The sequence below is a fragment of the Carcharhinus amblyrhynchos genome, chromosome 18, assembly GCF_965287045.1.
Source record: "Carcharhinus amblyrhynchos chromosome 18, sCarAmb.v2.hapA, whole genome shotgun sequence".
Taxonomy (NCBI): Eukaryota; Metazoa; Chordata; class Chondrichthyes; order Carcharhiniformes; family Carcharhinidae; genus Carcharhinus; species Carcharhinus amblyrhynchos.
The window spans coordinates 13,574,967-13,588,185 of NC_137341.1; the positions used below are offsets into that span (position 1 = coordinate 13,574,967).

The 13,219-nt window shown below is 39.1% G+C and overlaps 1 protein-coding gene across 1 annotated transcript in view; it reads right to left on the reverse strand.

Annotated features, from left to right (window-relative positions):
- Nucleotides 1-13,219, reverse strand: part of sdk1a (sidekick cell adhesion molecule 1a) — an 815,932-nt gene that overhangs the window by 62,102 nt on the left and 740,611 nt on the right. The window contains exons 31-32 of the mRNA XM_080206403.1: nt 7,130-7,233; nt 5,683-5,753 (exon numbers count right to left, since the gene is read on the reverse strand). Of these exons, the coding sequence (XP_080062529.1) occupies nt 5,683-5,753; nt 7,130-7,233 (175 nt within the window). The remainder of the gene's footprint in view (nt 1-5,682; nt 5,754-7,129; nt 7,234-13,219) is intronic.

The following is a 13,219-nucleotide window of genomic DNA, read 5'->3' on the forward strand; positions in this document are numbered from 1 at the left end:
AGGTGAAGTTCATTCTGACTGAAGATGGTACCGACAGCCATGTAGGAATTTGATTTGATTTTGACCAATGAAATACTGAATAATGGCACAATGATCAGGCTCCAAGTTTTTGGAGATTGTATTAGAGGCTTTGGTGGAGAAGTGCAAAGGGCGGGTCTTGTATCTGCAGGGGTTCATGAGATCTTCCAAACACATGCTTAGAAGGCAGTCAGAGCAAATAGTGCAGGTATTGCCGGAAGTCAGCCCCGAGAACTCGGATGCTGTGCCGCAAGAGGTTCAACACTCTCATATGTGGTCTATGTCACTGAATGTGTCTTCAAATGTTATATATCACTCTCTGCACCACTAACCTCACACACTGCTCAATGTACCACACCTCGCCATTCAGCTATCAACAATCAGGCTCATACGTGACAATCATATACATCACTACTCCCTCACTCACTTAGCGTACATATTCACTCACATCTTACAGTTTACATGTACTGGCAGCTATTTAAGCCATGACACTCACATAAGATAAACAGACTGCACAACGTTCAATGACACAGAGCAGGAGCTAACTGGCGGGTGACAGTCACACCTACATAGCTGACCACTATGCAGGAGATGGTGCTGGCCTTTACCAAGGTGCTTACAATTGAAGCTGTAGCCAGCAGAGAGGCTGAAACTATCAAAGATGGCATCTAATTATGCATTTCACATTCCACCTCCCTTCATGACATAATCTATTCTGATTCACAATATGCAGCTGGTGTAAACACGTGCGTCTTACTTTCCCCTACTCCTCAAATTACAACCTTGTTCTTGTACTTTCTTCCTTTCAGATACCCAAGGAGTGCAGCATGGTTAGGTAGCGAATGAACAAAAACAAGACAGTGATAATGAAAGCACCATCATTTAATTTCACACTTGCAGCTAACAATTCAGATACTGACACGAAGTGAGTGACTTAGAGTACAGCATAGAGGTAGGAACTGCACTTGGAGAGACATTGGGCATGGGTGGCTGCCACCAGAGCAGGGGGTGGGTGGGTGGGGGGGTGAGGATAGTGCAGGTACTGATCAGGTGTCATTAATGTTAATGGTTTTCCTTCACAAATGCTGCCTGACCTACTGAATGTTTCCAGCATTTTCTGTTCTTATTTCAGTTTTCCGACACTCACATGTAGCAAAGGTACCAGCTTGTCAGAGTGCAAGGCCTCACATGGGTTCCACTGGAAACAGAAAGTTGATGGGTATGCAGTCATCAACTGCATGAGAAATGCTTCATTCACTGGAAACCTGCTGTCTAGGATTATGGAGTTCAGGCAAACTGGATGCTGAAAGAGTGAAATCGCTCTCAGCTGTGCTTTAGAGCAAGGTTGTGCAGTCAGTGGCATCTTGCATCAAAGGAAGTCTGCAATCCCAGTGAAGCTATGTGTTCACTCTGCTGTTTTCTCTCTAGCAAGAGACCATGAATTGTCATTACCTCTTTGTGAATGATCTCCCTCTTGTGGGGATGGATGGCAAACAGAAACATTGCAAATATCTCCAGCCTGGATGGATGCTGACACAGAAACATTCACTGCCATTATTACCCTCACAGTTACCGAGTGCTATTCTCAACCTGCTCTGAGGTTGCAGTTATTGTTGCAGAAGATTTCGGATTTCAGTGCGGATGTTGCACACACTTTCTTTCATAGTTCAGTTAGGAGAATTAAGCCTTGGAGAAAATGGTCTTCTGCTGGTTATTACATTAGAGAGGATGACTGGAATTCAGGAAACCAGGACGTTGAAGTGGCTTGTGTTGGGATAAGAAATAATAAAGGCAACAAGTCACTTGTGGGTGTGGTATACAGGCCCCATAATTGTAACTACAAGGTAGAACATAAGAACATAAGAACATAAGAAATAGGAGCAGGAGTAGGCCATCTAGCCCTTCGAGCCTGCCCCGCCATTCAATAAGATCATGGCTGATCTGTTGTGGCTCAGTTCCACTTTCCCGCCCTCTCCCCATAACCCTTAATCCCCTCTCTTATCAAAAACCCATCAACCTGCTTCTTAAAAATATTTAGCGAGGCAGCCTCCACCACTTCAACGGGCAGAGAATTCCAGAGATTCACCACCCTTTGAGTGAAGAAGTTCCTCCTCAACTCCGTTCTAAACCGCCTCCCCTTTATCTTGAGGCTGTGCCCCCTAGTCCTACTGTCTTTTTTGAGCAGGAAGAGTCTCTCCACCAGAGTATAAAAGAGATAATGGAAGATTGTCAGAAAGGAATGGTAATAATCACAGGGATTTCAATCTACATACAGAGTGGAAAAATTAGATGGGAAAAGGGAGCGTAGATGAAGCATTCATGGAATGTTTTCAGGATAGTTTCTTGGAACAGCACATTCCGGAGCCAACCAGAGAGCTAGCTATACCAGACCTGGTATTGTGCAATGAGACAGGATTAATTGATAACCTCATTGTAAAAGCACCCCTCAGTAGCAGCAATTATATGATTGAATTTTGTATTTAGTTAGAGGGAGAGAGGAGTGTGTTCAAGACTAGTACTTTAAACTTAAATAGAGCCATTATGAGGGTATGAAAGCAGACCTAGTTAAAGTGAACTATAAAATGAAGTTAAGGCAGAGGTCAACAGATGTTCAGTAGCAAACATTTAAAGAGATACTTCAAAATACACAGAATAGACACATTCCAATGTGACAGAAAAATTCCAACACGTGGGCTCACTGTCCATGATTAACTAAAAAAAAGTTAAAGGTAGTATCTAACTTAAAGAAAAAGTATAATATTACTCAAAGTTGGGTGGCAGGTCAGAAGATTGTAAAGAATATAAAGAACTGTAAGGAATGACAAAAAGGTTAAGATGAAGGGGAAGATTAAGGACACAATGGAAAGCTGATAAGAAAATTAAAAATAGATACCAAGAGCTTTTATCGATAAGTTTTTTAAGAAGTTAACAAAATGAGCATTGCTTCTACAAAAAAGTGTATTGGTGGAATTGATATTGGAAAATAGGGAGACTGAGGATGACTTAAACAGGATACTGTGCATTAGCTTCACTAAAGCGGACACAAGTAACATACCAGAAACAGGAAATGGAAGGGAGCATTCAACTTAGGAAAAGTATAGTCACCAGGGAAGTGGTACTGTTGGGCCTGTGGACTGATACATTCCTGGGTCCCAATCGATTTCGCCCTAAGGCCTTGAAAGAAGCGACTAGTGAGGCAGTTGATGCATTGGTTTCAACTTTCCAAAATCCTCTAGATTCTGGAAGGCTCCGTTAGATTAAAAAATAGCAAATTATTCAAAAAGACAGCAAGCGGGAAACTACAGGCTAGTTAGCCTAACATTTGCCATAGGGGAAATATTAGAAGCCATTATTAAATATGTTACAGCAGAGCACTTCGAAAATTTCAAAGCAGTCATGTAGAGCCAACAGCTGTGATTTTCTGCTCCCACTCATGGCGGGTGGGTTTAGTGGCACAAGTGGAAAATATCGTGAGAAGTCCCTGGACACATTTCCTGACAGCCGAAACAATGGACTAATCGTCCCCTTACTCCAGTGATGAGACACGTTTCCCGCCATCCAATGTCAAGAATGGCATTATGATATATTAGCATATCTTTAGCGGGCCCATACACCAGAATCACAAAAGACTAGTATAGCTACAAGAAATAGTTCGGAAAACTAATAGAATGTTATCATTTATTGTGAGGGCAATTAATTACAGGGAGGTTATGCTTCAGTTGTACAGGGAATTAGCTAGACCATGTTTTGAATACTCTGTACAGTATTGGTCTCTTTATTTAGGTTCTTCATAGGATGCGGATGTCGCTGGCAACACTACCTGTGATTTCCCTGGAAATTACCTTGCTCAGTAATTTCAGAGATCAGTTAAGAGACAATCACATTTCTGTGGGTCTGGATTCACATGTAGGCTAGACCAGTTAAGGGTGGCAAATTTCCTTCTCTGAAGGACACAGGCAAAGCAGATGAGTTTTTACAACAATCAATGATTGTTTCATCATGGAGATTAGATTTATTATTATCCAAATTCAGATTCCACAAGCTGCCGTAACAGGATTTGAACCCATGTTCCTGGAGCATTAAACTGGCTGTCTGGATTGTTGGTCCATTACCACCATGCCACCACCTTTCCAAGGAAAATTTAAATGCATTAGAAGGAATTTAGGAAAGACGATACTAAACTAATATTAGGAATGGACAGGCAGCGTTATGAGGAAAGATTGGACAGATAGGCTTATATCTATTGAAGACTCGAAGGGTAAAAACAATTCGATTGAAACCTTGAAGATCCTGAAGGGTTCTGTCAGGGTGGATGTGGAAAGGATGTTTTCTCTTGTGGGAAAATCTAGAACGTGGAGTCACTATTTAAAAATAAGGGATCATTCATTTAAGGCAGAGATAAGGAGAAACCTTTCCTTACAGTAGGGTGAGAATCTTTGAAGCTCTCTTCCTCAAAAGGTGGTGGAAGCTGACTCTCAATATTTTTGAGGCAGGCCCAGACAGATTTTTGATTAACAAGGGAGTGAAAGGTTATTGGGAATAGGCAGGAATGCAGTGTTGGGGTTACAATCAGATCAGCTAGGATTTAATTGAATGGCTGAACAGGCTCAAGCGGTCAAGAGGCTTACTCCTGTTCCTAATTTATATGCTCTCCCCCTTCCAGACCTTTATCCTGCTTTGTGTGACTTTTGTTCATTTTCCAAATCATACTGTATTCCAGGTCGGACTGGAACAGTAGGAGGTGGGTATGGAGGAGGAGGCACGGGTTGGGGAATGCCTCCTGATGCACCCAAGGCTGGGAGCAACTAATTTGTGTTAGAACTATGAAGTCAGCAAAAACTCCTTGAGGATTTGCTATAGCTGTCTCAGTAACCTCCGGAAACTATAAAGTACTTGACAACGCCAAACACTATTCAGAAATGAAGCAACAGCCAGAAGAAATCATACAGCAATTAGTATGCAAGTAATTGATTATCCTTTTAAATGGTATTGCTGAGGAATCCTCCTTGCTGCTGTGCACATTTTCAGCTACGCAAGGTGAAGGGAAAGGATTAGCTGGAGCATTGCGCTGCAAAATGTTGCTATTGTTGTAAAAACAGCTTTGCATGGAGGGCTATCAATCCTGCGTATTTCTGCCATGACAAATAGGAATTATAGAACTTTTTCAAGATATGTTTCAAGACAGGAATTCATTGTCACATTGTGAATAACTTCATTCATGTTTCCTGATGAAACCAGTACTCAAAAGGTCAAGCCACTTCACAGGACTGTACAGATTTTACACAGACAATATTTTTTGACACATTTAGAAGATCCCAGTTTTAAGTATGCAACATTGGAAGTCTGTAGTCCATTATTACATGGAAGGTCCATTTTTTAAATAAATATTAGATGTTTAGCCAGTGCTGGTATCACATTCAAAGCTCTTAAAACAGTTACAAAGTAACACATTATGAATATAACATGCTGAGATATAATGATTATCATGCCCTGATTACAATGATTGGTTGTCTTATGTTTTATAACATTGCTAATGATGTCCTTTCTACAATATAATTTAAATAATACATTGCAATAACTGTTAAAGTGCTCTTTGTTTATCATTAGCTCAAAAACACTTTCAATACATAAGGGATTAGTTTCAGCCCAAAGAACACGACTTGCCTGCCATTGAACAAGGACCGAGGTAGTTGTGCGTGGAATCACAGAAAGAATAACTGGTGGCTCACTGGGAACTGAAAAACAGAATCAATTGAACAACACATTATAATTTTATGTTTCGTGTTGACCCATTAGGTTCTGGAATGACATTGAGGAGGGAGCAGTATCTCTATGTTGTATGTGAGGTGAATCCATAAGAGTGTTTTTATATGAGTTTCAAAATGGTGTTACACTTCGGAAACCATTTTCTTGTTAAGCTTAGTATCCCTAACCAATTCCCCCAATGATAACTTTATGAGTATCAGTTTTCTTCTGCTTATGCTCCAGCGATATACTTTGGGACATCACTGTATTAAAGATGCTAAATAAACTCAAGAGTCCTTTGTTAGCACCTTGCAAACAAGCTACCTCTACAATCCAGAAGAACAAACATAACAAGTGCACAGGAACATTGATACCTGCAAGTTCCCATTCCACGTCATAAACCATCCTGGCTTGGATGTATATATTAACATTCCTTCATTGCCACTGGATCAATCTCTTGAACTTCCATCCAAATAGCATTACCTATACCATACGACTGCAGCAACTCAAAAGGTGGCTCACCAATACCATCTCAAGGACCAATTTGGAATCAGCAATAAATATTCATTTTGTAACACTCATATCACATGAATGATTTTTTAAAAATTGTGATTTGTTATTATTACTAAATTCTGTACTCTATTGGATTGCAAGAACAGATACAGGTATATATTTCACTGTATAGATAATGCACTGAAAAATAAGGTTTAATACTGTTTCCTTTTGGCAACTCAATTTCCAATAAGGTTCAACCAAGAAATACTGCAAGATTATTGAGGGCCTCAATGCATTCATTGTCAATTGGCCAAACAAAACATTGACATCATCTCTGTGCCTGAATTAGATGAACAGAATATACTTCAACAGCTCACTGCAGATTTTCTTAAACAATACAAGATAAGTTAGGTACTAAATGGCCCATCTACAAGTAAGATTTATTTGTTTTGACAAGAGATTAAATTACAGACTGTGTGAAGATTATGTATACATGAAATATGCCATAATTTGAAACTGTTTTAAGTAAATCTATTCTTCACAGTCAATCATTTATCTCACTCTTTTGTCACTGGTTGTTGCTTAGCAGTGAATTCCTTCTTCCCTTCTTTTGCTCTCTGGGGAACTGAGTTTATCATCCTGCACAACTGTTGTCTTAATACAACTTAGTTGATGCCCAATCAAGATTTTTTCAATTTAGATAATCGCAGGTAAATATTAACAGTCTATTAATATGAGTAGTTTTTTTCTATCTAAGTAGATGAGAAACAGAAATAAGATGTAGCAAAACTTGAGAACTAAAATGGAGAATTTTCATATGAGCACAGTAGAAGGCTGATAAGTTAAAAATTCAGATAAGAATCATCCTTACCATCCTGAAGTGTTGTCACTGGCTCTGTTGCTGCACTAAAAGCACTGTCTCCAATATCGTTAGTTGCCATTATTCGTAGCTGGTAGGAAGTGTAAGGCTTTAAGCTGTCAAATGACAATTAACAATAAACATTGCAGTACTTTAATTTTCCTTGCAGCATTGATTCTATAATACATAAAGTGTATCAAAAATTCTGCACCATTTCAGTAATGAATTGTTTCAAAATTCATAAAACTTAATATAGAAGAATGATTGAAAGCATATGCTTCTATGTTGGTTAAATACAGATTTATGAGCATTGACATCAGTGTACCAGAAAAGAGTACAACTAAGATCTTGTCTTGATAAAAAAAATGATGACAGCTCAGAGACTTATTGGAACTAGTGGTCAGATATCTATGACTGAACTATATCAGATTATGCAGAAATGTGAATCTCCATGCATAAAATTGCAAAGTCTCCTTCTGTTAAAAAAAAGACATCTCACAAATACACAAAAATAAAGAGTTCAAAACTCAATTTTAAAATTCAGCTTGGTTAATCACGAGTGAAATCAAGAGGTGCTTCTTACATAAAGGGTAGGGGAAATCTAATAATCTCTCCTCTAAAAGGTTTAGGATGCTTGGTAAATGGAAATTTTCAAGACAGATCAATAGGTTTTTGTTCTGGAAGGGTATCAAGGGATATGGATCAAAGACATGTGAAAGGAGTTGAGGCCATAATCTAATTGAATGGAAGGACATAGTAGAGAAACTGAATGCTCTACTTCCGTTGCTATGCTCATTTACAAAAAAAAAGGGGTTTAAAACCTCATAAGAACTGAAAAGTAGCAAAATAAAAGCATAAACTATTGTCAGAAAGCACTTTGGGAAAAATAATGCATTAATATGGAATAATATCCTTGAGGAGAAATTTCAAACCTTTCTAATAAGACGCAAACTTGTCAAGTGTTTGTGCTAATAAATGTTGATCCAGAAACAATCACCTGATCCAGAAAGCCAAAACATGGGAATCCAAGATAATTGTTTGATGAATGAGGACCAAGTTAAAAAGTTTAATCCTTATTGGAGAAAACATTTGATAACATTAGCAATTCTCTGCTGATGACAGCTGCATTAGAAAAATCCAGCACATTGCATATAATGTAATTACTTAACATGCAATAGAAAAAGAGTTGATATCATGGAAGGACCACAAAGCCCAGGAAAGAGGGGAAATTTTAAGTTTTTTCATGTCCTCTGAATACCTCAATAATGTTTTTGTTGCTAATTATACTATAGGTAGCTGCTATTATTAGAACTTATACTAAAAAGGAAATAAGAGAGTCAAAGAGAATCAGGAGAACACATTAGCAACTATTATCAAAAATGACCAAGATGTTATTTATAAAATATAAATAGTAAAAGTACTGTCTGAGGAAATGTAGAGTCAATTGGAAACCAAAAAGGAGTTCTTCTTGTGATGACAAAGTATATGGCAGAGTGCTAAATGAATACTTATGATCTCTCCTCAACAGCAGAGAAACTAGACGATATGAAATACACCAAGCAGAGGCATTTGAAAGGTTGACGATGCACAAAATGGAAAACTAAGCTGATTCAAATAGGATGCACCCTGGGTTGCTGAGGGAAGTTAGGCTGGAAATTGTGAAATCTCTGGTCTTGGATATGGGAGTAGTGTCAGAGAACTGGATAAATGCAAATATTACATTCCTGTTCAGAAAAGGGGGAGGAGGATAGAACTGGCAATTACAGGCCAGTCAGCCTTAACAAGGGTGTGGGGAAATCATTTAGAAGCATAAACCAGGACAAAATATATTAGCAATTGGTGAAATTGGATTTTTATCCAGTTCTCTGACACTACTCCCATATCCAAGACCAGAGATTTCACAATTTCCAGCCTAACTTCCCTCAGCAACCCAGGGTGCATCCTATTTGAATCAGCTTAGTTTTCCATTTTGTGCATCGTCAACCTTTCAAATGCCTCTGCTTGGTGTATTTCATATCGTCTAGTTTCTCTGCTGTTGAGGAGAGATCATAAGTATTCATTTAGCACTCTGCCATATACTTTGTCATCACAAGAAGAACTCCTTTTTGGTTTCCAATTGACTCTACATTTCCTCAGACAGTACTTTTACTATTTATATTTTATAAATAACATCTTGGTCATTTTTGATAATAGTTGCTAATGTGTTCTCCTGATTCTCTTTGACTCTCTTATTTCCTTTTTAGTATAAGTTCTAATAATAGCAGCTACCTATAGTATAATTAGCAACAAAAACATTATTGAGGTATTCAGAGGACATGAAAAAACTTAAAATTTCCCCTCTTTCCTGGGCTTTGTGGTCCTTCAATGGGATGCTGGCCTTCATAGCGAGGGGGATTGAATATAAAAGTAGGGAGGTCTTGCTGCGGCTGTATAGGGCATTGGTGAGGCCACAGCTGGAGTACTGTGTGCAGTTTTGGGCGCCGTACTTACGCAAGGATATTTTGGCCTTGGAGGGAGTGCAGAGGAGGTTTACTAGGCTGATACCGGAGTTGAGGGGGTTGAGCTATGAGGAGAGGCTGAATAAATTAGGCTTGTACTCGTTAGAGTTTAGAAGAATGAGGGGAGATCTCATTGAGACGTATAAGATGATGAATGGGATGGATAGGATAGAGGTGGAGAGACTCTTCCCGCTCAGAAAGGATAATAGGACTAGGGGGCACAGCCTCAAGATAAAGGGGGGGGCGGTTTAGAACGGAGTTGAGGAAGAACTTCTTCACTCAAAGGGTGGTGAATCTCTGGAATTCTCTGCCCGTTGAAGTGGTGGAGGCTACCTCGCTAAATATTTTTAAGAAGCGGGTTGATGCGTTTTTGATAAGAGAGGGGATTAAGGGTTATGGGGAGAGGGCGGGAATGTGGAACTGAGCCACGACAGATCAGCCATGATCTTATTGAATGGCGGGGCAGGCTCGAAGGGCCAGATGGCCTACTCCTGCTCCTATTTCTTATGTTCTTATGTTCTAAATCATGTTTACTCAACTTTATTGGGTTCTTTGATGAAATAACAAGAAGTTAATGAGGTGGTGAATTTCATTTCGTATATTTGAACTATCAAAAGACATTTTGGATTGCACAACATAATACATTTACCATCAAAATTTAATCTCCTGGAATTAAAGTAGTACTTTACATTATTGGTTAAAGGACAGAAAGGAGACTAGTTGTTCTTCAGACGAGAGGGCAGTGTTCCCACAGCGATTGGTATTGGACCAATTGTTCTATTTGATATACATTAATAATATGGTTTTGTGTATATCAAGCATCTTTTCCAAGTTTGAAGATGACATGAAACTTAGAAATGTAGTAAAAAAAAAAATCAGGCAGATAATAACAGGTTCCAGGAGGGTATAGACTGGTTATCAGGCACACAGTAGATGAAACCTATCACTAGATAACATGAAGCAATTAATTTTGGTGAAAAGAATGGAGATATGGTGTGTAAATTAAACAGCACAGTTTTAAACAGAGAACAGGAATAGATACGCCTAGGTGTGTACAAATCTTTGAAAGTGGCAGGGCAAGTTGAGAAGCTTTGAAAAAGGATTACAGGATCCTTGGTTTTAGAATTCAAAAGCAACTTAAATGGAATGTTTATAAAACACCAGTTAGCCCCTAGTTGGAATACTGTGGCCAATTCTGGTCACCACACTTTAGGAAGGACGTCAAAGCCTTAGTGAGGGAGCAGAGGAGATTTACCAGACTGGCAACAGGGCCACAAGACTTCATTTATGTGGAGAGACTAGGGAAGGTGGGGTTGTTGTCCACAGAGAAGACAAAAGTTAAGCGAAAACAAAATAGAGAATTTCATAATCTTAGAAGGCTTTAATAAGAAGAAACTTACCAATGACAGTAGGGTCAATAACCATAGGGCACAGATGTAAGGTACAGTAACCAGCAAAAGAACCAAAAGCTACACTAGGAAATAAAACAGTGTAATTGTGGCCAGGTGGCCAACAGCAACAATGAGTACAAGTGAGAGTCAAGCATGCTGGGAATTTTGGTCAAGTTATATTAAATACAGATGCCAGTTAGAGAAGGCTGCATCAGCATAAGAACTAGGAGCAGGAATAGGCTATCTGGTCCCTTGAGCCTGCTCTGTCACTCAACAAGATCCCTGGCTGATCTTTTTTAAGACTTAGCTCCACTTACCCGTCTGCTCACCATAACCCTTAATTCCTTTACTGTTCAAAAATTTATCTATCTTTGTCTTAAAAACATTCAATGAGGTAGCCTCAACTGCTTCACTGGGCACAGAATTCCACAGATTCACAACCCTTTGTGTGAAGAAGTTCCTCCTCAACTCAGTCCTAAATCTGCTTCCCCTTATTTTGAGGCTATGCCCTCTAGTTCTAATTTTACCCATCAGTGGAAACAACTTCCCTACTTCTATCTTATCTATTCCCTTCGTAAACATATATCTTTCTATAAGATTTTTTCTGAATTCCAATGAGCCCCAGTCTATTCAGTCTCTCCTCATAAGCCAACACTTGCAACTCTGGAGTCAATCCAGGGTGAATCTCCTCTGCACCCCTTCTAGTGCCAGTATATCCTTTCTCAAGCAAGGAGACCAAAACTGTACACAGTATTCCAGGTATGGCCTTACCAGTACCTTCTACAGTTGCAACACAGCCTTGCAGTTTTTAAACTCCATCCCTCTAGCAATAAAGGACAAAATTCCATTTGCCTTTTTAATTACCCGCTGTACCTGTAAACCAACTCCTTGAGATTCTGCAAAAGGACACCCAGGTCCCTCTGCACAGCAGCATGCTGCAATTTTTTGACATTGAAATAGTAATCCATTTTGCTGTTATTCCTACCAAAATGGATGACCTCACATTCACCAACATCGTACTCCATCTGCCAGACCCTCGCCCACTCATTTAGACTATCTATATTCTTTTGCAGACTTTCAGTGTCCTCTGCATACTTTGCTGTGCCGCTCATCTTACTGTCATCTGTGAATTTTGACATGCTACACTTGGTCTCCAACTCCAAATCATCTATGTAAATCATAAACAATTGCAGTCCCAACACTGATCCCTGAGGCACACCACTAGTCACTGATCGCCAACCAGAAAAACATCCATTTACCCCAACTCTTTGCTTTCTGTTACTTAACCAATCCTCTATCCATGCTAATACATTACCTGTAACACCGTGCACCTTTATCTTATGTAGCAGTCTTTGGTGCGGCACCTTATCAAATGCCTTCTGGAAATCCAGATACACCATATCTACAGGTTCCCCAATGTCCACTGCACATGTAATGTTCTCCAGAATTCCACCAAATTAGTCAAACATGACCTTCCCATCATGAACCCATCAAGTCATGACCTGTCCTATAAGATGTGATCCAACACTTCCTGTGTTGACTAAGTAAGGATGGTTGCTTGGACTATACTAGACATTCTGGAGCTATTGTTACCATATATGGTAAGGTTATTTAATTTACATGGAGCTTGGTATAAACATTTGGGAGTTGTTTATGAGTAACTCCAATGGCTATAATTGAAAATTGTGATCAGTTTCTGATGGTATCATTGGCTGAGTGCCAGAGAATTTTCCGGAACATTGTGCAAATGTTAGGATAAGACATGTTTGAAGTCTTCGTCCTCAGTGGAAACTTTAGACTCACATTCACAATGTGTGCCCTGAAGATTTTATTCAGAGAAAGACAAAGAACTATGAGGGAGATTCATACTAGAGAGAAAGCCTGGCCAGTTTGTCCAAGTGGGTAGTATTTGTTTTCAGTCAAAAGATTAAAATTTAAAGTTAAACTAGAGTTAAAAGAGATTGAAGTTAAATGAGTTAAAGTAAGTGTTGCAACTAATCTGAGTTTATGTTGAGTATTAGTACCTCAAGTATTTAATAAAGAGGAAGGTTTTGTTCAAGTTAAGTTTTAGTTGACCTTCTGACACTTCATTTGTCATATATGGGGAACTATCTGGGGAAAAGGTTTAACTTTGCGGTTGAATAACAATCTTCTGCCTGAAAGAGTGGTGGAAGCAGATACAAAAACAACTTTCAAAAGAGAACTGAATAAGT